This window comes from Mesoplodon bidens (assembly GCF_964165515.1).
Source record: "Mesoplodon bidens genome assembly, chromosome: 2".
NCBI lineage: Eukaryota > Metazoa > Chordata > Mammalia > Artiodactyla > Ziphiidae > Mesoplodon > Mesoplodon bidens.
The window spans coordinates 155,024,010-155,051,449 of record NC_138177.1 but is presented as its reverse complement, the minus strand read 5'-3'; the positions used below and the strand labels follow the sequence as shown (position 1 = coordinate 155,051,449).

General features: G+C 40.7%; 1 protein-coding gene and 1 pseudogene across 19 annotated transcripts in view; both read left to right on the top strand.

The window, feature by feature from the left end:
- The window catches only part of MACF1 (microtubule actin crosslinking factor 1), a gene marked incomplete at its 5' end in the record, with an annotated part of 344,512 nt that overhangs the window by 182,357 nt on the left and 134,715 nt on the right, over positions 1-27,440 (top strand). For all 18 annotated transcript variants that reach the window (XM_081226357.1, XM_081226358.1, XM_081226355.1 and 15 more), the window contains 14 exons: positions 1,510-1,664; positions 5,173-5,299; positions 5,698-5,881; positions 6,286-6,455; positions 12,559-12,737; positions 13,791-13,929; positions 14,809-15,002; positions 16,231-16,393; positions 17,203-17,286; positions 20,453-20,560; positions 20,751-20,849; positions 22,715-22,867; positions 23,175-23,263; positions 26,162-26,297. In XM_081226357.1, the coding sequence (XP_081082483.1) occupies positions 1,510-1,664; positions 5,173-5,299; positions 5,698-5,881; positions 6,286-6,455; positions 12,559-12,737; positions 13,791-13,929; positions 14,809-15,002; positions 16,231-16,393; positions 17,203-17,286; positions 20,453-20,560; positions 20,751-20,849; positions 22,715-22,867; positions 23,175-23,263; positions 26,162-26,297 (1,980 nt within the window). The remainder of the gene's footprint in view (positions 1-1,509; positions 1,665-5,172; positions 5,300-5,697; positions 5,882-6,285; positions 6,456-12,558; positions 12,738-13,790; positions 13,930-14,808; positions 15,003-16,230; positions 16,394-17,202; positions 17,287-20,452; positions 20,561-20,750; positions 20,850-22,714; positions 22,868-23,174; positions 23,264-26,161; positions 26,298-27,440) is intronic.
- LOC308612669 (cytochrome c oxidase subunit 7C, mitochondrial-like) lies at positions 25,420-26,117 on the top strand (annotated as a pseudogene). The gene has a single exon. The product of its transcript is annotated as a cytochrome c oxidase subunit 7C, mitochondrial-like (transcript).

Genomic DNA, 27,440 nt, shown 5'->3' with positions numbered 1-27,440 from the left:
GAGTTCTTCTATTAGAACTTAAACATGCTCAAATCTCTTCTATCATGAAAAAAATAAGCCTCAACTCTATGATCTTGACCTGCTCCCTGCCTCAGTAATTGGCATCATTATCCACCCAGTTGCTTAAGTGTAGATAGAAACGGTGCTTTGTAGCACCCGGGAGAGATCCATGACTCCTCCCCTCTTACTCCCCACAGCTAGTAGGACTATCAAGTCAGTAGTATCAATACCTTTTAAATAAGTATCCCTCAAGGGTACTTCTTTCTGTCCCTGCTGCTACTACAAGTTAGACCCTAAGTTTCTTTCACTTGGATCATTGCATCAGCCTCCCCATTCAATGCATTCTTTATCCTACCACCAGCATGGTCTTTTTAAAAATTAATTAATTAATTAATTAATTATGTTTTGGCCATGCCACACAGCATGTGGGATCTTAGTTCCCCGACCAGGGATCGAACCCACGCCCCCTGCAGCGGAAGCGCAGAGTCTTAACCACTGGACCGCCAGGGAAGTCCAGCATTATTATTATTATTATTTTTTTAACATCACTCCCCTGCCTAAGTCCTACAACAATTCCCCATTTTTTTTTTTTTTTGCTTTACCTGGATTGTTTTATTTTATTTTATTTTTTAATTAAAAAAATTTTTTTTATTAGTTTCTGCTTTATAACAAAGTGAATCAGTTATACATATACATCTGTTCCCATATCCCTTCAATTCCCCATTTCTGTGTAGAAAGTCTAAATTCCTTAATGTAGCTTTAAGATCCTGAATAATCTCTTTACCTCTCTAACCAAGACTGGGCCTCGTGCCTTCCATGCATTCCCTGGTAAATTGCATTTGTCACACAGTGTTGTAACCAAATACTGCATCAGAATATGTGGAATATAGACCATGGTTGTTGGCTTACGATTTTTACCATTTTTATCTCTAATGGCATAGCATACTTCCAAACACATAATAGGCTCAATAATATTTGTTATACAAAGGAACAAATGAACTTTTCCTGTACTTTTCTTTGTCTCAGTATTTCTGTCTATAAAATAGAGATGATGTTGTTGGCTACTCGTCTCCTAAGAGAAAGAATTGGTGATTTCAAAGGCTTAAACATTTCAGGGATTTGGGTGGGGTGACAGGAGGGGAGGAGGAAGAAGTATCAGAAATGCAAAGTTGTGAGTATTATGTCCCTTTAAGTTTTACCCTGTTGGTTGTAGGTTCAGAGAGATTGCTCTTGCAGGTCTTACAGTCTCCTTATAAATTTCATATACTGTGTTACTTGACATGTAACAGGCATTTAATAAACACTTGCTTCCTTGATTTATTTCATTTCACAATGTTCCCTAGGTTGTTTATTTATACACATTATCCTTTTGTCTAAATCAGAAACTCTCCCTAGGTGATCTCCAAAATAATTTTTCCTTAAGGATTTCATAGCCTTGGGATCAGCCACCAGGTAATAATAGGTTGTTGGTTTATCCATTAGCAATGATTTGTAAATTTGTCTCTTCAGATCACTATTTGCAGGAATGATGAGTGTGTGTTGGAAGATAATTCACAGAGGACCAAGTGGAAAGTGATCAGCCCCACAGGGAATGAGGCAATGGTGCCATCAGTCTGCTTCCTTATCCCCCCACCCAATAAGGATGCCATTGAGATGGCCAGCAGGTAACTCAGCTCAACTGCCAATCTGTACTTCCACCTCTGCTGTTTTGCTGGGTGAACTGATGGAGGTTATGACTCTGCGTTTGTGATTTTGAACAGAGAGACCAAGTTTTGAATATTCTTTTGGGAAAGATCTCCTATTACGATATCAAGTCTTACACTGCCAGCCACATAGTAGATTTTCAGTAAATGCTATGGTCAATTGAGATATATTCAGGGATAATTCTTTTAAAAAAAAAAAGTTTATTGGAGTATAATTGCTTCACAATACCTTGTTAGTTTCTGTTACACAACAAAGCAAATCAGCCATATGCATACACATGTCCCCATATCCCCTCCCTCTTGAGCCTCCCTCCCATCCTCCCTATCCCACCCCTCTAGGTCATTGCAAAGCACCAAGCCAATCTCCCTGTGCTACGCTGCTGCTTCCCACCAGCCAACTATTTTACATTCGGTAGTGTATATATGTCGATGCTACTCTCACTTTGCCCCAGCTTCACCTTCCCACCCCATGTCATCAAGTCCATTCTCTATGTCTACCTCTTTATTCCTGCCCTGCAACTAGGTTCATCAGTACCTTTTTTTTTTCTTTTTTTAAGATTCCATATATATGCGTTACATACGGTATTTGTTTTTCTCTTTCTGACTTACTCCACTCTGTATGACAGACTCTAGGTCCATCCACCTCACTACAAATAACTCAGTTTCGTTTCTTTTTATGGCTGAGCAATATTCCATTGTGTATATGTGCCACATGGAACCAACCTAAATGTCCATCGACAGGTGAATGGGTAAAGAACAGTGAAAATTCTTTTTTAAATAATTCTTGGTTATAAACAGTTTACTCTCAATAGTTGATTTTTGTACTGACAGCTAACTTTCTTCTTTATATTTTATTGAAATACGTATAAAGATTTTAAAAAGTTGAATTATACCACAAAACTTATAGTAAAAACTAGCAATCACCTCCCCCACCCCAGAGTTCTGCTTCCCAGAGTGAACTATTTTCAACTCTTTGAGCAAATTTTTCTGGTTTTTAACATCAAATGTCTAAATGTGATTTTTTTCCTGTTACTTCTTAATTTTTTTTCAACTTTGGAAATTACTGACTTCCTACTCTAGGAAATTAACAATTAGTTTTCTAACAATTAGTTTTCTACACACCTGTAATTCACTTCTCCTTTGCCCATCTTCCAAATGTAGTTATGTCATGATTTTTGTTTAAAATCGGTATCTTGTTTGTTATTTTTACATTAAGTTGTTTACAGCTGAACCGCATAGTACTCTAGGGCATATTGTAAGCCTTACCCAAGCACGTCTTACCTCTCTAAATCATCCTCTGCCACTGTCCTTGCTTGTGCTCAGCTCCAGTTTCTCAAGCACCACAAGCATACTCTTGCCTCAGGGCCTTTGCATTTCCTCTGCTTTCTGCATATATTAACGTGATTCACTCCCTCACATCTTTAGTTCATCTAATCACCTTCATATACTACCACCCCACTCACTGTCTACCACTATCTCCTCTCCCCATCAGAACACTTTATTTTTCTCCAGAACACTTAATACTGTCCAAAAGATTATAAATTTGTTTATTGCCTTTCCCCTCCCCTTAGAAGTTCTAAAAGAATAGAGGTTTTTGTCTGTTTTGTTTACCTCTGTATCCTCATCACCTAGAACCTGACATGTAGTAGGTACTCAATAAATGGTTGTTAAAGAAAAGAATGAACGAGTTAGGTGATTGAATATATGTATGAACAAATTATTTTGTATAACTTTATGTTTCCTTGGAGCTGATCATTGTTTTGTTTTTAAGTTTGCTTAGTTGTTTATTTGTATCTTACGAATGTATTCCCAAACTCTCCTATTTTACTGTAAAAGTCTTCTTAGTATGGCTAAACACCAGGTCATTTTCAATTTTATTTTCTCTTGGAAACGTCTCTTCTGAACCATTCTGTCTTGCTTTTCCAGTCTGAACGTGCTCTGTAGGCCTGCTTCATTACTGCCTCCCTGGCATTTCCCTTCATCCTCACCCTGAAGATTCCCTTTACATCTCTTCTGTGTTGGACCCTCTGCTTCCTAGATTCTAAGTCTTATTTATTGGTTTATTCCCTGGTTTGGGAGAGTACACTCTCCAGTAGCTTGCTGAAAAAAAGTGCAGGAGAAGTAAATTTTTTGAATCCTGTCATATCTGAAAATGTCTTTCTTCTCCCTTCATAATGAATTGGTCAGTTACAGAATTCTTCTGGAAATTCTTTTCACTCTGAACCTTGAAGGCACTGGCCCACTGTTTTCCAGCTTCCAGGGTTTGTTGTTGAGAAGTACAGTACGATTATCATTCTTTATCATTCTTTAAGTTTATGTAACTGTAAAATGCCGCCTTTGTAGTGAGCAATACTGTCATTTTGACAAATGCATAGAATTGTGTCCTCTACCACAGTCGTGATACAGAACAGTTTGATACTTTAACCTTGTGAATGACGTCTTTATCTCTGAAGATTTTAAACTCCTCTCTGTCTTTAATCTTTGAAGGGGATGCTGTGTCTTCAGGTGAGCCTTTCTTGTGCTAACCCTGAACACAAACTGGAAACTCATATCTTTCAGATCTGGGGAAATTTTTCTTGGATTATTTCTTTAATTATTTCCTTCTCTATGTTTTTTTTTTTCTGTTCTTGCTTTCAAGAACTCCCATTTGTCAGCGATTGGACCTCCTGAACTGTTTCTCTCATTTTCTCTTATTTTCTTTCTGTTTTTTCTTTCTTCGTATTTTTATTTTTCTTTGAGATTTCCTGAACTTTTATTTCAACCTTACAGTCATTTTAGTGGGATTTTTGGAAAATGGAAAGATGAACTAATGGGTTTAATGTCTGACATCCTAGCTTCTAGTTTTCCATCCTATTCTATATATCTTACATTTCTTAGCTTGAAGAAATTCAAAGTAATTTTGTGTGTGTTGAGTGTGTCTGTGTATCTGAGTTTGTAAGTCATCTGTAAGTTGAGATTGAATTAGGCATGGGATGCTAAGAAAGATCTTCTCAAGCCCTTCACACTACAGTTGCATTTTATATGCCAGGTGAACTTCTTAAATTGCTATTAACTTTTAAACATTTTAGCAGTTTTGTAAAAATATAGAACACAGCAAATCGCTTTTTAAGCATGTTGTCATTTTTCAGCAATTTCAAATGGAGTTATTTTGTCTCTATTTTTCTCTATCATTGCTTTCCCTGGGTATTCCTCTCTCTAACTTCTCATAATTATATTACATTCAGGTAACATTTATGAGATTGCTAAATATGTGCTGACATAATGTATATAATAGTGTAGCAAATTGCTTGAGGATCTCAATTTATTTAGGTCTAAAGATTCCTGTGTTGTTAGTATTTGACTTATTGCCTCTCTCTGCTCAGCATATAAGCTCAGTTCTGCTAAGGCAATCACATTTTTTCCTTAGAAGGTCTCTAGTGTGGAGCTGAAGCCTTAGAAAAGCTATAGCCAGGTTCTGTGTTGTTTGTAGGGTGGAGCAGTCTTATCAGAAGGTGATGGCCCTTTGGCATCAGCTACATGTTAACACCAAAAGCCTTATCTCCTGGAACTATCTGAGGAAGGACCTTGACCTTGTAAAAACCTGGAACCTGGAAAAGGTAATTATGACAGCTTTACCGCAGGCTCATAACCTATTGGCAGGTTTTTTTCAGAAGGAACTTCTTACTGTGAGACTCCTCCTCACCCAATTGGTGTAAAATGGAGTCAGGGATACTGTTTTGGGGTTAGGGGCTTGAGGCTCTTAGGAACCAGAAACTTTTGCATAAGTGTGTGGAGTAGGGGAATACTGGTGAATTAACCACCATTAAGGTTTACATCCAAGAGGGCACAAAGAGTGCTTCTGAGATACTAGTAATGTCCTGTTTCTTGATCTGAATGCTGATTTCATAGACAGGTTCAATTTGTGAAAAATCAGCATGTTTATAATTATGGTTTGTGCACTATTTTGTATTATATTCCCATTCCACTGAAATGTCCTCTGGCTTTTTCTCTGCAGCTCCGCTCCTCAGCACCTGGGGAGTACCACCAGGTTATGAAGAACTTGCAGGCCCACTACGAAGACTTTCTGCAGGAGAGCCGTGACTCGGCGCTCTTCTCAGTGGCTGATCGTCTGCGCTTGGAAGAGGAGGTGGAGGCTTGTAAAACCCACTTCCAGCACCTGATGAAGTCCATGGAGAATGGTGTGTGTCTTGGGAAGAGGGAGAGGAAAGTGGAATGAGAGCCCTGAAGGGTGCTGCTGGACCCTTCATATAAACTAGAAAGTATCATCACCACCTTTTTACCACTTGAGTTGCTAAAAAACTTAAGATAGAGAAAAACTTGTAGAGATGAATTCTCAAAATGAGATCATGGAAGAAGAGGCCATATTTCATTCATTATTGCTTATCAACCTGTCACATTTTCCTGTGGAAATTACGTGTTTGGATCCTTAAAGAGTAGTATATAATGCAGGGAGTTTGGGAACAGGCAGAAGGTTCCCCACATAAGGCCTTGCTTTCATTCATGGAATATCAGGTCTGCTGGAACCAGTGTTGCTGGTCTCCGTTGTCGTGCTTAATGGTCTTCTGTGCTTGTGCATTCACAGAGGACAAAGAGGAAACTGTGGCCAAGATGTACATTTCAGAGCTGAAGAATATCCGGCTGCGCCTGGAGGACTGTGAACAGAGGCTAATCAAACGAATTCAATCCCCTGCCAGCTCTAGGACTGACAGAGATGCCCGGCAGGACAGTGCATTAAGGATCGCAGAACAAGAGGTAAACCCTAAGAGCAACGGCTGCTGGATGCAGAGTAAACAGTTTCAGAATGAATTGGAGGGCAACAGAGTGTGGATCCTAAGGAATAAGGCAACAGACTCATGGCAATCCTACTCCAGAATTCTTCCCTGAAGCCTGTAAATGCCTTTCACCCATGGGAAAGCGTAGTCTCAGCTCCCAGGATATTGCTGAATGTTGATTAGTTTCCTACACAGTTGGGACGGCAGACACTGGCAAATTGTTCTAAGCGCTGTCTTTGGGCTACATATTTTAAGACTACTTAGTAGAGATGCTGCTCTCTGCTCTCTCCCTTATATGTATTGATATGTATTATATTCTGTGACATGGTTACTGTCGGTCACATGACTCCAAAAATAGTAAGGAAAGACTCAGATTCTACTATGGCTCTGATACACACTTTCTCTGTGACTGAGCAAATTCTCTTCCTTAGTTTCCTTTCTTATAAAATGGAGATAGTGGGCCTCCCTGGTGGCGCAGTGGTTGAGAGTCCGCCTGCCGATGCAGGGGATACGGGTTCGTGCCCCGGTCTGGGAGGATCCCATATGCCGCGGAGCGGCTGGGCCCGTGAGCCATGGCCACTGGGCCTGCGCATCCGGAGCCTGTGCTCCGCAACGGGAGAGGCCACAACAGTGAGAGGCCCGCATACCGCAAAAAGAAAAAAAAAAAAAAAAAAAAAGAGATAGTAATATATGAGTCACACAAGTTGTTTTGAAAATTAAGTGATACAGTACATATCATGAGCTTCCTGGGAAAGTAGAATGCTGTAAAAATGTGGGGTTGTATTCTTGACATAAAAGCAGCAAATATTAATTGCTTTATTAAGTTCTCATGGGCATGCAAAGAAAGTAAGCCAAAGCTTCTTGCTTTTGGCTCCTAGTGTAAAGAAGAAGAAAAGGTTAAAGTTACAGTTAGAGACTTCAAGTATAAGAGATGTCATAAGATAGTACCTAGTGTACTTCCAGATTGCCAAGCAAACATTGCTGTAGGAATGTGGAGTGTTACTGGAACATTTCTACTTGGGGTGTGATGAGGGAGCTCTATGAAGAATGTTAGATTTGATCTGGGAGATTAAAGGAAATGGAAAGGAATGCCTAATGAGGAGTGAGTTTTCTCAGCTTGAGAAATTTCTCAGTAATTCCTAAGCCTGAAGAAGAGGATGTGAGCCCAGTATAATTTTTTTTGGTCAAGAAGGATCTAATATGTCTGTGTGAGGCATGTCATATGCACCTGCAATTCTCATATTAAAGTGTTTTTACTATTCTGTAGTCATGCAAAATAGGACAGTCAAAGAAATACAGGTTAATATTGAGCTCTTCTAAAGGACCTTTTCTTTTTAAAAAAATTATTTTGGAATAGATTCAGATATAGAGAAAAGTTTTTATTCTCATATAACCTTCACCTAGATTCCATAAGTGTTAACATTTTTCTACATTTGCTTTTATCGTTTTTTTCTACATATGTATACATAATATTGATAATAATCTTTTTTTTTTTTTTGAGAGTAACTTCCAAACATGGTGCTCCTTTACCCCTGTATAGTTCAATGTGCATTTCCAAAAACAAGGATAGTCTCACATAACCATGGGACAGTGATTAAAATCAGGAAGTGAACATTGGTATAATACTGTTATCCAAGACCTTAATTGAAATTTCTTCAGTTGACCTAATAAATGCCTTTTTGAGTAGTACCCCCACTCCCATAATTCCCCCCCTAAAAAAGAATATTTTTGTGTAGGATTCAGTGCAGTATCCCACATTGCATTTAGTTGCTGAGTCTTTTTAGATTTCTTAACCTGAAACAATTTCTTGATTTTTCATCATCTATCATGACCTTAACATTTTTGCAGAGTGCAGCCCATTTATTTTATAGAATGTCCCCCTATTTGTGTTTATCTAAGGCTTGCTCAAGATTAAATATAGGTTACACATTTTTGGCAGGAACACCGTAGAAGTGATAGTATGTCCTTGGTGCATCCCATCAGGAGGCATGTGATGTTGATTTGTCCCGTTACTGGTGATAGCTTTTATCACTTGTTGCTATTTTCCTCATTGTGATTACTAAGTATCTTGTGAGGAGATACTTTGAGACTATGTAAATATCCTGTTTTACATCAAGCTTTCACCAAAATGTTATAGTATCTATTGTTGATTCTCTTTTTTTTGATTATTTTAATAGATCTTTATTGGAGTATAATTGCTTCACAATACTCTGTTAGTTTCTGTTGTACACCAAAGTGAATCGGCCATATGCATACATACATCCCCATATCCCCTCCCTCTTGAGCCTTCCTCCCTCCCTCCCAATCCCACCCCTCTAGGTCATCGCAAGCACCGAACTGATCTCCCTGTCCTATGCTGCTTCTTCCCAGTAGCTAACTATTTTACTTTTGGTAGTGTATAATGTCGATAGTACTCTCACTTTGCTGCAGCTTCCCTCTCCCCTGCCGTGTCCTCAAGTCTATTCTCTATGTCTCTGTCTTTATTCCTGCCCTGCTAGCAGGTTCATCCTGCCCTGCTACTAGGTTGGTTTTTTCATTTTAGATTCCATATATATGTGTTAGCATATGGCATTTGTTTTTCTCTTTCTGACTTACTCCACTCTGTATGACAGACTCTAGGTCCATCCACTTCACTACAAATAACTCAATTTCGTTTCTTTTCATGGCTGAGTAATATTCCATTGTGTATATATGCCACATCTTTATCCATTCATTTGTCAGATGAACATTTAGGTGGTTTCCATGTCCTGGCTGTCGTAAATAGTGCTGCAATAAACATTGTGGTACAATGTCTTCTTTTTTATTTTTAATTAATTAAGTTATTTATTTATTTATTTTTGGCTGTGTTGGGTCCCCGTTTCTGTGCGAGGGCTTTCTCTAGTTGCGGCAAGCAGGGGCCACTCTTCATCACGGTGCACGGGCCTCTCACTATTGCGGCCTCTCATGTTGTGCAGCACAGGCTCCGGACGCGCAGTCTCAGTAGTTGTGGCTCACGGGCCGAGCTGCTCCACGGCATGCGGGATCTTCCCAGACCAGGGCTTGAACCCGTGTCCCCTGCATTGGCAGGCAGACCCTCAACCACTGTGCCACCAGGGAAGCCCACAATGTCTCTTTTTGAATTACGGTTTCTCAGGGTATATGCCTGTGTGGGATTGCTGGGCCATATATTAGTTCTGTTTTTAGTTTTTAAAGGAACCTCCATACTGTTCTCCATAGTGGTTATATCAGTTTACATTTCCACCAACAGTGCAGGAGGCTTCCCTTTTCACCACACCCTTTCCAGCATTTATTGTTTCTAGATTTTTTGATAATGGCCATTCTGACTGGTGTGAGGTGATAACCTCATTGTAGTTTTGATTTGCATTTCTCTAATGATTGGTGATGTTGAGCATCTTTTCATGTGCCTCTTGGCCATCTGTATGTCTTCTTTAGTGAAATGTCTATTTAGGTCTTCCACCCATTTTTTAATTGAATTGTTTGTTTTTGTTTGTTTTGTGGTACGCGGGCCTCTCACTGTTGTGGCCTCTCCCATTGCAGAGCACAGGCTCGGGATGCGCAGGCTCAGCGGCCATGGCTCACGGGCCCAGCCACTCCGCGGCATGTGGGATCTTCCCGGACTGGGGCAAGAACCCGTGTCCCCTGCAGCGGCAGGTGGACTGTCAACCACTGTGCCACCAGGGAAGCCCTAATTGTTTGTTTTTTTGATATTGAGCTCCATGAGCTGTTTGTATATTTTGGAGATTAATCCTTTGTCTATTGTTTCATTTGCAAATATTTTCTCCCATTCTGAGGATTGTCTTTTTGTCCTGTTTATGGTTTCCTTTGCTCTGCAAAAGCTTTTATGTTTCATTAGGTCCCATTTGTTTGTTTTTGTTCTTATTTCCATTTCTCTAGTAAGTGGGTCAAAAAAGATGTTGCTCTGGTTTGTGTCAAAGAGTGTTTTTCCTATGTTTTCCTCTAAGAGTTTTATAATGTCTGGTCTTACATTTAAGTCTTTAATCCATTTGGAGTTTGTTTTTGTGTATGGTGTTAGGGAGTGTTCTAATTTCATTCTTTTACATGTAGCTGTCCACTTTTCCCAGCAGCACTTATTGAAGAGGCTGTCTTTTCTCCATTGTATGTTCTTGCCTCCTTTGTTGTAAATTAGGTGACCATATGTGTGTGGGTTATTTCTGGGCTTTCTATCCTGTACCATTGATCTATATGTTTTTGTGCCAGTACCATACTGTCTTGATTACTGTAGCTTTGTAGTATAGTTTGAAGTCGGGGAGCCTGGTTCCTCCAGCTCCATTTTTCTTTCTCAAGATTGCTTTGGCTATTCAGGGTCTTTTGTGTTTCCATATGAATTGTAAAATTTTTTGTTCTAATTCTGTGAAGAATGCCATTGGTAGTTTGATAGGTATTGCATTGACTCTGTAGATTGCTTTGGGTGGTATAGTCATTTTCACAATATTGATTCTTCCAATTCAAGAACATGGTATATTTCTCCATCTGTTTATGTCATCTTTGATTTCCTTCATCAGTGTTTTATAGTTTTCTGAGTACAGATCTTTTGCCTCCTTAGGTAGGTTTATTCCTAGGTATTTTATTCTTTTTGTTGTGAGGGTGAATGGAATTGTTTCCTTAATTTCTCTTTCTGATTTTTCATTTTTGGTGTGTAGGAATCCAAGAGATCTCTGTGCATTAACTTTGTATCCTGCAACCTTAACAAATTCATTGATTAGTTCTAGTCGTTTTCTGACCGAATTAATTATTAGTATGACTTTTGCCAAAAGGTGATTTTCTAATTCTGTCATTCCTTTTACATTTAAAATTTTCCATTTTATCAATAGGGAAGAGCTTGCCTCTCCCGTTCCCTCCTTTCTTCCTTTGTTATGTCAGTATGAACTTACGGATTCTTATTTTAATTCAGTGGTTTGTATAATAATTTGCTACTGTCTTTATTTTGATGTTCAAAATTTCCCAAATTTAGCCATTGGGAGCCCCTTCAAGCTGGGTCCTATGTCATTTTTTTTTTTTTTTTAAGATGTTGTGGGTAGGAGTTTTAGTAATTTATTTATTTATTTTTGCTGTGTTGGGTCTTCGTTTCTGTGCGAGGGCTTTCTCTAGTTGTGGCAAGTGGGGGCCACTCTTCATCGTGGTGCGTGGGCCTCTGACTATCGCGGCCTCTCTTGTTGCGGAGCACAGGCTCCAGACGCGCAGGCTCAGTAGTTGTGGCTCACGGGCCTAGTTGCTCCGTGGCATGTGGGATCCTTCCAGACCAGGACCCGAACCCATGTTCCCTGCATTAGCAGGCAGATTCTCAACCACTGTGCCACCAGGGGAGCCCCTACATCATTTTAACACGCCCTCATCATTCTTTGAGTGCTTTATTATTTCTCAATAACACAGGATATTCTGGGTTCCTCTTGCGTTTACCAGCCCCAACCCTAGAATCAGCATCTCTCCTAGGAGTCTTTCTTCCTTTAGGTTCCTTTATTTAGAAACCAAGATCAGGTGCTGAGTGTGCTCATTTTTATTGGCGTGTCTACTTCTAGGCCTGCTCAGCAGATAGAGCATACAAGTGATCACAAATTCATATATATCCATCCATTTTGGTAGTGTATAATGGAACTTCCATTTGGAAGTTCCATTTGGAACTTCCATCCAGTTCCAAAGCAATACCTCAGGGCTTATTCTGTTCTTTCCTTTTTCCATATATGTAACTCCCCCAAGACTAAAAAACCTCCTTCACATTATCCACAGTAAATTTATTTATTGCTCAGTTCTAACATGTACAGATAATGGTTTCAGAACTGCTAACTCATAGTATTACAAAAAGCAAACCTACTAACTAGAGTTTAATATAATTCTTTTTGTGTTTATCCTGAAGGTATGTCTGTAGTCAATTCTGTGTTCAGAAGTTACTTGTCTGTATTCTTTCCCCAGCTCCCCTGCATTGCTGTTTCCTAGTTGATTCCATCATTCTCCTATATATGGCATTTGGTTTATTTCCAATATTTTGCTATTATGAACAAGGACTTCTTTTTAACTTCTTTGTTCAATTCTGTCTCTGTGTTTGTTGTGTGCCTTGTTCCTGACAGCACACCCAGGAGGATTTGCAGCAACTGAGGTCAGACTTGGATGCTGTTTCCACGAAATGCAGCAGCTTTCTCCATCAGTCCCCATCTGGTTCGAGTGTCCCAACTCTGCGCTCAGAGCTCTATCTGCTGGTGGAGAAAATGGAGCATGTGTATGGTCTCTCCATTGTCTATTTGAACAAGTAAGTGAGCTGAGAATTTGGGTCCAGAGGGCAGTGTTTTCCATTCAGATGAAAAAATAAGTGCCTGGAATGTTTCACGAACAGTTCAGGGAGAGTGCATCCATAAAAAGGGCTTGTACCCATAAAAAGAGACCTTGGCTTTAGTTTCAAATAACATGGAGTGGGTTCATTTGGTCTGCAATGAACAAATGCCAGGAGTATAGAAGGGGAGTTGATTTACAGTTTTAGGACTAATTTTGAACCTAATTTCTGATTGATTAGATACCTCTTTTGAAAAAGAAAAAGGGACACTAAAGAAAGAAAATTTTTCATCTAAACTAAATACTGGGCTTTGAGGGTTTTCCCTCTACCCACCCATCCCTACCCATGACCTTGAGAAGCAAGATCTTAGAGTCTTCATGGTATTGAGTGGATTTCTGGCCTCATGCCTTTTTTCCCATGAGACCACCATGTGCATGTGTGTGTATGTTTGTGTGCGTCCCAGTGCCACCCAGAACTTCATTTTTAATTGGCTTAAATTGGCAGCACTACACCATGCTTTCTTGTTTTTATGAAACCCTGTCATTATTTAGTAATGGCGAAGTTGATCTTTTTTTAAAATAAGTTATTTATTTATTTATTTTGGGCTGCATTGGCTCTTCATTGCTGCGCACGGGCTTTCTCTAGTTGCGGCCAGCGGGGGCTACTTTTCGTTGTGGAGCACCGGCTTCCCACTGCGGTGGCTTCTCTTGTTGTGGAGCACAGGCTCTAGGTGTGGGCTTCAGTAGTTGTGGCGTGCAGGCTCAGTAGTTGTGGCTCGCGGGCTCTAGAGCGCAGGCTCAGTAGTTGTGACACACGGGCTTAGTTGTTCTGCGGCATGTGGGATCTTCCCGGACCAGGGCTCGAACCCGTGTCCCCTGCATTGGCAGGCGGATTCTTAACCACTGTGCCACCAAGGAATCCTGCGAAGTTGATTTTGACAGTTAACGTTTGGTGAATCTCTCTGTAGTGCTCCAGGTCTGTAGCTCAGCTCTTAAAATGTGCATATTAATGGAAGTGATTTTATCCTCACAGGCTAAAGACAATCAGTGTTATAGTGCGTAGCATCCAGGATGCTGAACTCTTAGTCAAAGGTTATGAAATCAAGCTGAGTCAAGAAGAAACAGTACCAGCAGATCTCTCAGCTCTGGAGTCCCATCGGTCTACATTACAGGTTGGTTGTTCTCAGTTCTTAGGTTGACTTAACATATCCATAGCTTGGGGTTAGCAGAGAAATGCAGTTTTGGATGGCATGACACTAATTTAAGTTTGCATTTGAATTAGGCAGAATATCATGCTTAAAATCTTTTTTTTTTTTTTTGCGGTACGCGGGCCTCTCACTGTTGTGGCCTCTCCCGTTGCGGAGCACGGGCTCCGGACGTGCAGGCTCAGTGGCCATGGCTCACAGGCCCAGCCGTTCCGCAGCATGTGGGATCTTCCTGGACCAGGGCACGAACCCGCGTCCCCTGCATCGGCAGGCAGACTCTCAACCACTGTACCACCAGGGAAGCCCTTAATATCTTTTGATGTGGGTCCAAAGAAGAAAGGATTGAGAAATATTTCTAGCTAGAAAGGGGAGATAAAGGACTATGCTTCTCTATTTATTTCTTCCTATTTCTCCCCAGTAAAGTCATAGTTTAATTGGATATAATCAGTGGTTGTGCTATAGGTTTGTAAATCACTTAGCTGTTATCTCCTTGGATTCTCACAAGCAACTCTGTGAGGTGGATAGAGAAGGGATTTTTATCTCTGTTTACATATAGAATACCAAGATTCAGATTGGCTAAGTGACTTATCATGGTTTCATAGTTTATAAGCGATAGAGCCAGGTTTCAGACACAAGTTCTTTGCACATTTTCTGTACTCTACTGGCTGGCCAGTTTGTATGAGGACTGTGGAGGCATTTCTGCCACAACCAGTATAGAGTCTAGGTTTCGAATCACAGATGTAATATGGAGCTGGCTATAGACAACGTTCTTGTTTTTTACCTTAGTCTGAGTCCTTTTTTAGCGTGGAATATATTTAACCTGTTGCTGTGCTTGTGTTTTTATAGCACTGGCTCAGTGATGCGAAGGACAAGAATTCAGTGTTTTCAGTCCTGGGTGAGGAAATTGCGAAGGCCAAGGTGGTGGCAGAGCAGCTGAATCGTCTGACCCCAGAGCGAAACCTGGACTTGGAACGCTATCAGGAGAAGGGCTCCCAGCTGCAGGAGCGTTGGCACCGGGTCATTGCCCAGCTCGACACCCGGTAAGTAGCGGCCCCACCCTTTTCTTCTCTTAGGGTTCAGGAACCAGGTTTTAAACAAAAATAGAGTTATTTCTGTGTATGCTTGTTTAAAGGCAGGAATTCATAGGGAGGGGTAGAAATTAAGTGACAATATACCATCTGGACAACATAAGTGACAGGAGGTTGGGACCACCAACCCCAAAGCAGTCCTGAGGCTTGCTTTTGGGGTGCAGTGATGGTCCTATTAGCAGTGCTTCTCCTGTGTCCCTGGTCTTAACCCATTTAAGCCATGATGACAGTGGTGTCTTAGAATATAGACTGGAAAGGTGACTTAATGATCTTTTCTCAAGGACAAAACCTGAGTTCTAGCTCTTGTTTTACTAGCTTTGAATCTTTTTTTTTGGCCGTGCTGCACGTCATGCGGGATCTTAGTTCCCCGACCAGGGGATCGAACATGCGCCCCCTTACAGTGGAAGTGCAGAGTCTCAACCACTGCCATGCCGGGGAAGTCCCTAGCTTTGAATCTTAATATGAGTTATTATTCGTAGTGGAGCTTCGTAGAATTTCTTGCTTGCTTTTCATTTGCTGATTTAGTGGGTTTTATCTGTTATTTGAAGTCCTGCTTTTGATGACTGATTTGAGTAGCAAAGATAGGAAACTACCTATCGGAGGCTAGGCTAGTTAGGAAAATATATAGGAAGAGGGGCTATAGAGACTCAAATAAGCTTGGATTGATTCTCTATAATTGAATTACTATCCCAAGGCTAGTTAGACTAACAAAAGTGGTATAGGAAGCTGTTACTGGAATTAACAGTCAATTACTACTATTTTTTACCCACTCCACCCCTACTTTTCTCCCCAAGAAACTACAGTGACTCATAAATCATAGCTGGAGTACTCTGGCAGGTACTGTGTCATCAGGAGACAAAAGTGTACAGGCAGTACTACCTTATTGGCACCCTGGTAATCCTTGGCAACATAGGTGAAAAATTTGACAAGGATTATCATGGGATGCCAGGCCCCAAAGCCGATTCCAGGCCTAGCAGGGCACGACTGGCTTCTATTCACTTTTCACCCCATAGCGTAGTGGGTAAATGCATAGCTCCCCCTCAGTGCTGCATTTGTCTTTCCTCAAAATAAAGATGTATCCTCTGTGGTTAAGCCCAACTGGGCTTGGATGGAATTGCCTCATTTACTTAATTGTATTTATACCAAGATATCTGATAGCAGTTTCCCTTTGCTTCTGCAGCCAATCTGAGCTAGAAAGTATCCAGGAAGTTCTGGGAGATTACCGAGCCTGCCATGGAACTCTCATCAAATGGATTGAGGAAACCACTGCCCAGCAGGAAATGATGAAGCCAGGCCAGGCTGAGGACAGCAGGGTGCTATCTGAGCAGCTCAGCCAGCAGACGGTGGGTGTGGCTGTAGCCGAGTGGAAGTTGCACGGGGGAAGCTAGCTCATCATAAAGAAGACGATATGCTAGCAATTAGCTTCCCTCCAATGTTAAGACATTCTGAGCTCCTTCTGAAAAGGGTTCAAGCAGGATGGTCTCTAGGTACTGGTTTTGCATTTAGGTCAGGTAGCCTGTAAGGCCCCTTCCAGTCCTGAGTTTCTGTGAGTATATATTGAAAGCACTACATGGGCAGAGTAGAATTATCTTGCTTTATTTTGTTTCTTGATATTACATTTTGTTTTGCTAGGATTAGAATATAGGGGAATGAAAACCCAGGGAAAGCTATGAGTGGAAGAAAATTATTTCATTCAAAGCAGTTTTTATTTGTTGGTATTTTGGGTTTTTTTTTTTTTTTTGGCTCTCTCACTCATTATGAGAGCTTGAGCAAATTACTTAGTCTCTTAGTATTCTACTTTTCTTAACAATAAAATGGACATAGTACATTATTTGTTCAACTGCCCTCATGCGGTTTTTGTAGTTAGGATTAAATGAAATGATACATGTAAAATACTTAGAACGATGGTTTTCAAAGTGTGGACAACCAGAGTAGCAGCATCAGCATCACTTGGGAACATGTTAGACATGCGAGTTCTCAAACCCGAACCCAGATCTATCGAATCAGAAACTCTGGAGGTGGAACCCAGCAATCTATGCTTTATCCAGTGTTCTAGGTGATTCTGATGCAGCTAAGGTTTGAACATGGTAAATGCTCAGCTGTTTCAGTGATGATAATGACAATGATAAGGTTGTGATATTTTGGTTCCCAGGAGCTGTTTGCAGAAATCGAGAGAAATCAGAAAAAACTGGACCAGTGTCAAAAATTTTCCCAGCAATACTCCACTCTTGTAAAGGTAATGCTACCGTATCCCAGAAGGAGCGTAAATTGTCTCCAGCTTAGGAAGATCTGCATGTCACTGTAGGTTTTGGTTTTGGACAAGTAAGCAGAGCTCTTCTCCATCCTTAGGTTAATGCAGATGTGTGCTTCTCATGGCCACATATTTGGAGATGCTCAGAGAGGTACCAGACATCAGCTGAGATTTGAGGAGTCTCCATTTGGATGACCCACAGGCCTCTTAAACTTACCATGTGAAAAACAGAATGTTTGGGTTTTCTTCTCAAATATGCTTCTCACTATCTTGCACATCTCAGGAAATAGTGTCACCATTTTCCTAGTTGCTGAGGCAAAAAAAAAACCCCCAAGAGTCATCCTTAACTCTTCTCTGTACCTTAAACTTTATGTTTAACAACAGTCTGGGAACAAGTTAGCTTCATCTTCCAGTATGCCCCGGATCTGACTACCTGTCACTGCCCCTCCCCCATTTTCCTGGCTCACATCTAAGTGAAGAATCTTCCATGGCCTACTCCAGTACTCTGCTCTGCTCTCTTGCTTCTGCTCCTGCCCCCACGAGCTGTTTTCCCACACAGTAGCCAGACTCACTTTTTAAGAACATACCACACGTCACAGAACCTCAGACACCATCGATTATAAGCCACATTCTTTTATGCACTACCAAAAAGGGAGAAACTCTACCAATTATGCACATGTCAAGTAAGACATATTGCAAATTTTATTTTATTTTATTTATTTATTTTTTTGTGGTAGGCGGGCCTCTCACCGCCGCGGCCTCTCCCGTTGCGGAGCACCGGCTCCGGATGCGCAGGCCCAGTGGCCATGGCTCACGGGCCCAGCCGCTCCGCGGCATGTGGGATCCCCCCGGACCAGGGCACGAACCCGCGTCCCCCACATCGGCAGGCGGACTCTCACCCACTGCGCCACCAGGGAAGCCCGCAAATTTTAGAGATACTAAAATGTGAGGGAAATGTGTACCTTACCATAGCTGAAACATGATAGATTAGATCCTGTCACTCTTCTGCTCAGAACTGTCTCATGGCTTCATATCATACTTGTGCTAAAATTTTAAATCCTTTTGTGGTTTATGAGGCTATGCAAGATCTGGCTCCCCACTCCCTATTTCTCCGATGAGGTCTTTAAAAAAAAATGACCTGAGATTCTCATATATTTATTTGTTTAACGTCTGCTCTCCCACGAGAATGTAAGTTCAAGGGGAGCAAGATTTTTTCTGACTTGTCTCCCACTATGCGTGTAGCACTCAGAACAATGACAAGCACATAATCGGTGCTCAACAAATAGTTTTTTAAATGAATACATTTCTTCAGTTAATAACAGGAGATTTGGTGTCACAAAGAGTTGAGTTCACATCCTAGCTTCACCATTTTCTAGGCTTAAGACTTTGAGCAAACACTTAGCCCCTCTGAGTTTCTGTTGCTATATCTACAAAATGTGAACAGTAACTACCTCACTTGTGATTGCAAAGTGTTTGCAAAGATTAAATGAGATAATTTATACACAGGACAATGCCTCAAACTTAAAATACATTCAGTAAATGGTAGCACGTGCTTTTATTATTATTAATATTTTATTGTTACTACTACTATTTTTTTTAATAGACTGCTTATGGAACTCATTCAGTATTTTCCTCCTGTCTAGAATTTTCAAAGTTGACAACAGAAAGCAAGACATTCTAGGCAAAAGGAACTGCATAATCAAAGGCACAGAGGAATAAAATCCAATGGTTATATGAGGAAAGAGCAAATTCTAGCAATTCTGGTATAGCTAGAAGGTGTACTTTACATGAGAAACAGTGATTGTGGAAAATGAGAGGGGAGATTGGGGCCAACCTTTGAAAGGCCTTGTTCAGTTCCTTTGTCTTTACCATCTGTTCTTTTTTTTTTTTTTTTTTTTTTTTAATAAGAAAGAGCTTAACGGGTTCTCAGAACTGACAGGTTATGGCCTGGGCAGCCTGAGCAAGAAGAGTGGCATCAGATAAAGCTGAATATGTAGACTGAGGGCTGGCTGGGGCTCACAGGCATTTGGATTTTATTCTAAGAACATAGAGGAGTCAGCCAAGAAGTAAAATAGTAAGAAGTTAAGATAAATAATCTGAATAACATTTTATTTTTTCATTTTTTAATTTTTTGGATTCCTTTTTTTTTGAATTTTATTTTATTAGTTTTTTTAGACAGCAGGTTCTTATTAGTTATCCATTTTATACATATTAGTGTATATATGTCAATCCCAATCTACCATCTGTTCTTGCTCCTCAAAACATGGTCTGTGAACCAAGAGCATCGACATCACCTGGTAACTAGTCAGAAATGCAGAATCTTCAGCCTGCTGAATCAGGATCTGCATTTTAAGAGGATCCCCAGGTGAATGTTGATATTTGAGATCTTCTCTAGGTCACTGAGAATTTTCAAACAGAGGAATGAAGTGGTCACCTTTTTGACTTAGAAAAGTTATGCTAGTAGCAGGACAGAAGATAAATTGGAGGTGAGACTCTAAGCAGGAGAGTAAGAGGCTATTGCACTGTCGTATGAGCTATGAAGAGGTCCTGGACCAAGGCAGCACTCTCAGGATTGCAGAGGAAGTGACAAGATAGCATGGTGACATGAGAAGAGCATTGGTTTAGGGATAGAAGACAGATTCCAATCCTGACTGTTGCTCACCCACTGAGTTAATTAGGGAAGCTCACTTCCCGTCTCCTGACCTCAGTTGCCCCATGTGTGAGATGAAAGGATGGGGTCAGCACACAAACTGCAAATTCAGGAGCAGCAAACTGTGACCCATAGGCCCAATCCAGCCTGCACACCTATTTTATATGGCCCATGAGAAATGCCTGTAAAAAATCAGAAGAAGAAGAATACCTCACGACATAAGAAAATTATATGAACTTCAGCTTTCAGTGTCTCTAAGTCATGTTTTATCATAATACAGCCATGCTCTTTCATTTACTTACTTTCTGTGGCTGCTTTCACTTGCAGTGGCAGAGGTGAGTAGCCATGACTGAGGTAGTACAACTTTGAGGAAAAGTTTGCTAACCTCTATTCTAAAGGATCGTCAAAATGCCTTTCACCATTGACATGCTGTGATGCTACTGCATGCAAGTGTGAGCTATAAGCCCTGTGTAAATGTAGTTCAATGTCTTCTTCCCCCAGGACTATGAATTGCAACTGATGACATACAAGGCCTTTGTGGAATCACAGCAGAAATCCCCGGGCAAGCGCCGTCGCATGCCTTCCTCTTCAGATGCCATCACGCAAGAGGTGAAAGGGTGGGGCAAGGACTTGTGCCGCTGTCCTCCCTCAAGGAAAGATTCGCTCATCGAGGCCTTACAGTTTGATTACTGTCAAGCGTGTGACTTCATGAAAACTTCCTCTTATTGTCAACTATTTAAATTGACTTTTCTGGCAGATAACTTACCTAAATTGTTTTTTTTTTTTTTTTGAACCGTAGTTCATGGACTTAAGGACTCGCTACACAGCATTGGTGACATTAACAACTCAGCACGTGAAGTACATCAGTGATGCACTCCGGCGGCTGGAGGAGGAGGAGGTGAGGGCAGCTGGGTCCTAAATCATCTTGAAAGTAGAATGAAAAATCTTGAACCTCATCTGTCAAGATTTAAAATGCACACACAGCCAGCCGATGTCCATTGTTCACAGTAGTCATGTTCTGTGAAGGCACTGTACACACTGCACCAGCAAATTCTTTCTTTTTTTTTAACATCCTTATTGGAGTATAATTGCTTTACAATGTTGTGTTAGTTTCTGCTTTATAACAAAGTGAGTCAGCTATACATATACATATATCCCCATATCCCCTCCCTCTTGCGTCTCCCTCCCACCCTCCCTATCCCACCCCTCTAGGTGGTCACAAAGCACCGAGCTGATCTCCCTTGTACCAGCAAATTCTGGATTCATGCATCCAGGGGAACACAGGGTTAGGTTCCTGCCAGCTTCTGGTCACATCACAACATTTTTGTCAACGGATAATGCACAACCTGGTTTTATGTGTGTTTTTGTTTAAAAACACATTTTAAAATATATCTTATTGATTCACTAACATTGAACTCATGGCCTAGAGCAATATAACTCACACCTGAACAAAGCTTAGTAAGCGCATTTTCTCCATAAGGCACAACACAGCCTTCTAGTGAATAATGAGGACTGACTGTCTTGTCTGACGCTCCCACTTCCAAGTATCTTTATTACAGAAACATTATAAGCATGAAGAAAGGGATATGAACAGAGATCCTTAATAAAGCATAACTTGTTAAAGAGAAATGGTGGAAATATCCAAATTCCATATGATGGAATGCTATGAAGCTGTTAAAAATAATGTAATAGATTTAAATGAACCAACAAGAAAAGATATTTATAATATATTTTTTGAGGAAAAAAGCAAGTTGAAATACTATGTATAATTATGATTTCAGTAATAACAAAACTGTGTGTACCACAAAGGGACAATATGGGCATACAAACAAGTTTAGAAATATATATACCAAATTCCTGGGGAAATGAGATTAAAGGAACATATATTATGAATTTCAGATTGTTGGAATTTGTTGTAATGAGTATGCAGTCTTTCTGTAATTATGAAGATCTTCTATGTCTTTGCAAAATAAGTTTCCACATATTCAATAACATTTATAAAAGAAATGCTGTTGGAAACATTAACCCATACCAACTTTTGCCCATGTAAATTAGCAAAAGACTTCCTTTCTATCAGTACCTACCTCATTTAATCTCTGTAGATGTCCATCTCTTCATCTGTAAATCTAAGAATTATGAACATAAGTAAGATGCTATATGTGAAGGGCTTTTTAATTTATTTTATTTTATTTATTTTTGGCTGTGTTGGGTCTTTGTTGCTGTGCGTGGGCTTTCTCTAGTTTCAGCGAGCGGGGGCTGCTCTTCATTGCGGTATGCGGGCTTCTCATTGCGGTGGCCTCTCTTGTTGTGGAGCACGGGCTCTAGGCGCACGGGCTTCAGTAACTGTGGCTCGCGGGCTCAGCAGTTGTGGCTCGGGGGCTTAATTGCTCCACGGCATGTGGGATCTTCCCAGACCAGGGCTGGAACCCACGTCCCCTGCATTGGCATGTGGATTCTTAACCACTGTGCCACCAGGGAAGCCCGTGAAGGGCTCTTTAAAATCAGTAAATAATTATTGACTGCCCATCACATACGAAAACAGCATGCTTTTTTAGAAAAGTGCTAACCTGGATATAATGAATTTAGCTATTAGTATCACCCAGGCACTGGTAAGCGATGCTGTAGGCTGAGTAAATTATATTTAACTTGGGGTTATTTTAGCTATGATTTAGGTAACATTCATGTCTTTGTTTTAGGAACTCTGAATCAGGCTGGTGTAGTAAGACATTGGCCAAGATACTGATTTTCTATTCCCTCTTCTAGAAAGTGGTAGAAGAAGAAAAACAGGAACATGTGGAGAAGGTTAAAGAACTTTTGGGCTGGGTGTCTACCCTAGCAAAAAATACACAAAGCAAAGCTACCTCATCCCAGACCAAAGAATCAACAGACATTGAAAAAGCTATTTTAGAACAGCAGGTGAGTAGAAGGTCCATCTGTCACTTCCTGGGTAGCATAATATGTGATTACTCATTAAGTGGAATAATATGCCACATACGGGCCACCCAGGAACGATTATGATCTCAATAAGTGTTAACTTCCAAGACTTAAAGAAACTTAAGACGTCATCTTATTTGTACTTCTGCTTTCTAGATCACTGTATATAGTGGTAATAATCATCTTACCTAAGCTAAGTTTTTCCCTAGGATTTTATTTTAAGTTATTTCAAATGCTTTTTGGTTCTTTAATATCTTGGGTTCTGAAACTTTTTTCTTCTACTGCATAGGTTCTGGCAGAGGAGCTAACAACCAAGAGGGAACAAGTCTCTGAGGCCATTAAAACTTCACAGATCTTCTTGGCCAAGCATGGTCATAAGTGAGTATTAAATGAGAGATTACAGCACATCTGGGGGAACTGGATCTACCTGGCTAAAACTTCAGGTCATGATCAGAATTTGGGCTGGAGAATTCAGGGTGGCAAGAGCCAGATTGTGAAGAGCCTTGTAGTTCATCCTGAGGAGTCTGCATTCTACCTGTTGGCTATGGGGAAAGATTTTAAACATGATTGGACTTTGTTGATAAAGGTTTCTAGAACAGTTTTATAGAGAATGGATAGACATGGGACAAGAGTAGAGGCCTGAGAGACCAGTTAAGAGGCTGTTCTGATAATATAGGCAAGAAACGATGAGAGATGGAGAGGGGACAAAGATTCAAAAGATAGTATGGATAATGAACTTATAGGGTTTGGTGACCAATGAAAATTATCAGATATAACTCCCAGGTTTCTGGCTTAGGCCACTGGGTATTTGGTGATGCTGCTAACCAAGACAGAGAATACAGGAGAAAGTATGGGTTGAGGAAGAAAGAGGCAGCTATAGTTTCAGACATTATGAATGTGAAGAACCCACAGGACATCAGAGGGTAAAATTCCAGTATGTATTTGGAAGTACCTGATACATTATTTATGCCTTATGTAGTTCCACTAAAGTTGTCCAGTGGGCAGCTTTATGTGTAAATTTAGAATTAATGAGAGACGTTTGAAGTGACAGAGATTTGAGTCGTCAGCATAGAAGAAACCATGACTGGATTAGCTTACAAGGGTTCAAGGGCTTCTTGGCCTATAAAGGAAGCCTTAGAGAAGTAAGAGGAAATTATGAGTGATACCTTAGAACCCAAGAGAAACAGGGCTCCAAAAAGAAGGGAGTGGTCAAAAGTCAAGAAAAGTTAAGACTGAGACTTGGCTATTAAATTTGGTGAGTTGGCGGCTTTTGGTGTCTCTGGTGAAAAGCTGGGGGATGAGTCTGATTTAGAGTAATGGGGAGCACGTGAGGCGTGGAAGGTAGTGATAATGAAATTAGACTACTCTTCCAAGGAGCTTGGCCATGGGAAAGGAGAGAAATAATACAGCAAATACTTAGAGCAGAATTTATGATCAAGAAAAGGTTTTGTTAAAAGATCGGGGAGACTTAACTGTGTTTATGGACTGAGTCTCAAGGACCAAAAGGGAGAGAGAAATTGAAGTCATAGGAGAGGGGTTGCAAAGGATGTAGGAGAGGACAGAATTTATCCATGGATAGAAAGTATGACCTTAAACAGGAGTTGAGACACCTTTTCCTCTGAGGTGTGAGGAAAAGGAGATTAGGAAAGGTATGGATACAGATAAATATGCCAGAAGTGAAGTCAGAAAGTGAGAGAATTAGTGCCCAGTGGTCTGTATTTTCTCTTTGAAATAGGGAGAGAGGTTGTTTGCTGCAAGTTAGAGTGGGAGCCTCCAAGAGGATTGTCAGGAAGCACAGAAGTCCAGTAGAGCTTAGAAACCAGGAAGACCTCTTCTGTCGATAACATGGTTTTGGAATCCCCCCACTAGATAGACTTAGGCTGCATATGGGAACAGAGAAGTCCAGGGGTTTGGTTGATCTGGGACTGGAGTCTTGTTAGTGAGGAGAGAGTGCAAAGATAATAGGGACTAATTGAGATGGTGGCCTGTGGGTCTGGACTCCAAAGAGAAGAAACTGAAGATAATGGAGAGGACTGATGGATTAAGAGAGGTGGAGGAGTCAAGGAAGGTTTGGGAAATCTCAGTAAGCTGATGGATGCTTGTAAGATGAATCACAGGATTCAGTCTCAGAAACACCATGTAGAATGAGGAAAGGAATTCAAGATAGTGATAGCTTCTGGGGAGAGAGGGATAGGAACAGGGTTGGTGACAGATACACATGGGACTTTAATTCTATCAGTAATGTCTTATGTCTAAGAAAAGGATCTGAAGAAAATTTGGTAAAATACTACAGTAAAATTTGGTAAAGTTGGATAGTTGGGTAATGAGAGTATATTTTATTCTTCTCTTTTGTCTCTTTAAGATATTTTGTTTTTAAAAGAGAAGAGCTGTAGGAGTAAAGAAGGAAAACTAGCCAGGTAGGATTATAATCAGAAGTTACAATCCGAGAGTAGATTCTTGAAGTTTAAAATTTCAGAAGTGGACGGTCCTTGCACACAGGGGAACAAGGTCTTGAGGAAAGGAGTGCTTGATGTGCTGCCGCCATTTCTTCCGCCTTCAGTTTCTGCGCCTTTCGCAGGGCTTCTGACAGCGCTACGTTGGGACAAAGCATTCAGAGGTTCACAACCTCTGATCCATAGGAGCCACTGTGAGGAGGGTCCAGGGAAGAATTTATCATTTTCAGTGGAAAACAAATGGCGGTTACTAGCTATGATCACTTTGTACTTTGGGTCTGACTTGCTGCACCTTTCTATATAGTAAGATACCAACTGCTTAAAAAATAATCCATGAGACGGATACGAAGAGGAGCATTTTAAGATGTACAGTCTCTTTGGAAAAAGGATCAAACTCTTGAACTCAGCATCCTAGATATGTTTATAAATAAATTCCTGGCATAAATCCTTAAAAAAATAAAATTTCAGAAGTGGAATAATTTTAGATGATGGTAGCATCCAAGTTTGCCATGTGTGGGTGGGGCTGAAGTGGCGTGGAGCGCATTTGCATTGAGAAGGTCGCAGAACTACAAGCATTGGGTGTTAGATAATTGGTGACATGAGCATTGACATAACCAAGAATCATGACTTGGTTTGAGATAGACAGGAAAACTGTGAACTGGATGCCAAAGTGTTCAATGAGTATGGAAGAGTGACCAGATGATCCATCATGAACAGTGATGAAGAAGAATACTATCCAAGGTGGAGAAGTCATTTTGAAGCAATAGAGAAGAGTTTGGGGAAAGGTTTTTCTCTAAAAGAGCTTTCATGCTTCATCTTCCAGGCTCTCAGAAAAAGAGAAGGAACAGATATCTGAGCAATTGAATGCCCTGAATAAGGCTTACCATGACCTTTGTGATGGTTCAGCAAACCAGCTTCAGCAGCTTCAGAGCCAGCTGGCCCAGCAGACAGAACAAAAGGTACTTTTAGTTTTCTCTCCAAATGTTGGAAGGGTACCTTTTGAACGGTATGAAGGCAGCTTTGCTGATTGGGAGTCGTGATCACTAGCTTTCCATGACCAGTGTGACTTAATTTTTAACCTCACTGTAGCAGCCATGTGTCTCGTGTTTCTTTACTGGGGTTCCACGATGTGTTGGTCAGTCAAAAATCACTAGAAGGTGCTTACGGCTAACCCGTTAGACCTGGTTCACTGTTGTGTGATCTTCCATTTTGTGGCAGACCACAGTCAAGGAGAACCTAAATGCTATATTATATCTGATCAGAAGGCAATAAGGTTACTCTGTGGCATTGTCACTCAAAAGTTGATAGCCAAGAGTTCTGAATATTGGGAAGTAAAGGCTGTGAACCTCTTCCCCCAATACTTTTTTCCCTGTCTACTAAATAAATGAGAAATGTTAATTTCCAAAAGAAACTGGTGGATTAGCTGCACTGACTGAGACACTGGTTCCCCTTACCCATTGTCGCCCCATCATGTGACATCTTTACCAGTTCCCTCTCATGTTCATTTCCTGGACCATATGGAAGTTGTTAATTTCCTGCTGGTTGTCCTAAGTTCTTCCTGGATACTTGTGTGTATATGTAAACTTACCATATTATATACATGTGTCTCTGGGATATATATGTGTGTTTGCCTGCTTATTTCCTATGTTGTGAAGCAATGGCCAAATTCCGTGGGGCAGGCCAGAATTGAAGCTCCTGTGGCAATCAGATTTAGTCTAGATGTTGCTCAAAATGATACTCATACAAAACATGCTTTGACTCTGGTCATGAAATTTGTTCAGTGGGAGCTAGAGTTGTAAAGACCACAATGCAGAACCAGCTGTGATTTATTTGAGAGCAGATTTCCAGAAAACATGCTGGTTTAACATGCTCTGTGTGAGGTAGCCCACTTCTAATGGTTCATTGCTTCACCATATACGGGAGTACATGAAGAGTTTTAACAATTGCTTGCTGAGAACATTCAGTTCTCATTTTGAAAGGTTAAAAAAGGGGAGAAGGAAAGAAAGAAAGTCAAGCTGCTGAGCACCACTACATTGAGCATGATGTGTCCCCTGTTACCGTTTGTGTGTTTCATGTGAAGTATTGTTCTGATTAACTGACAT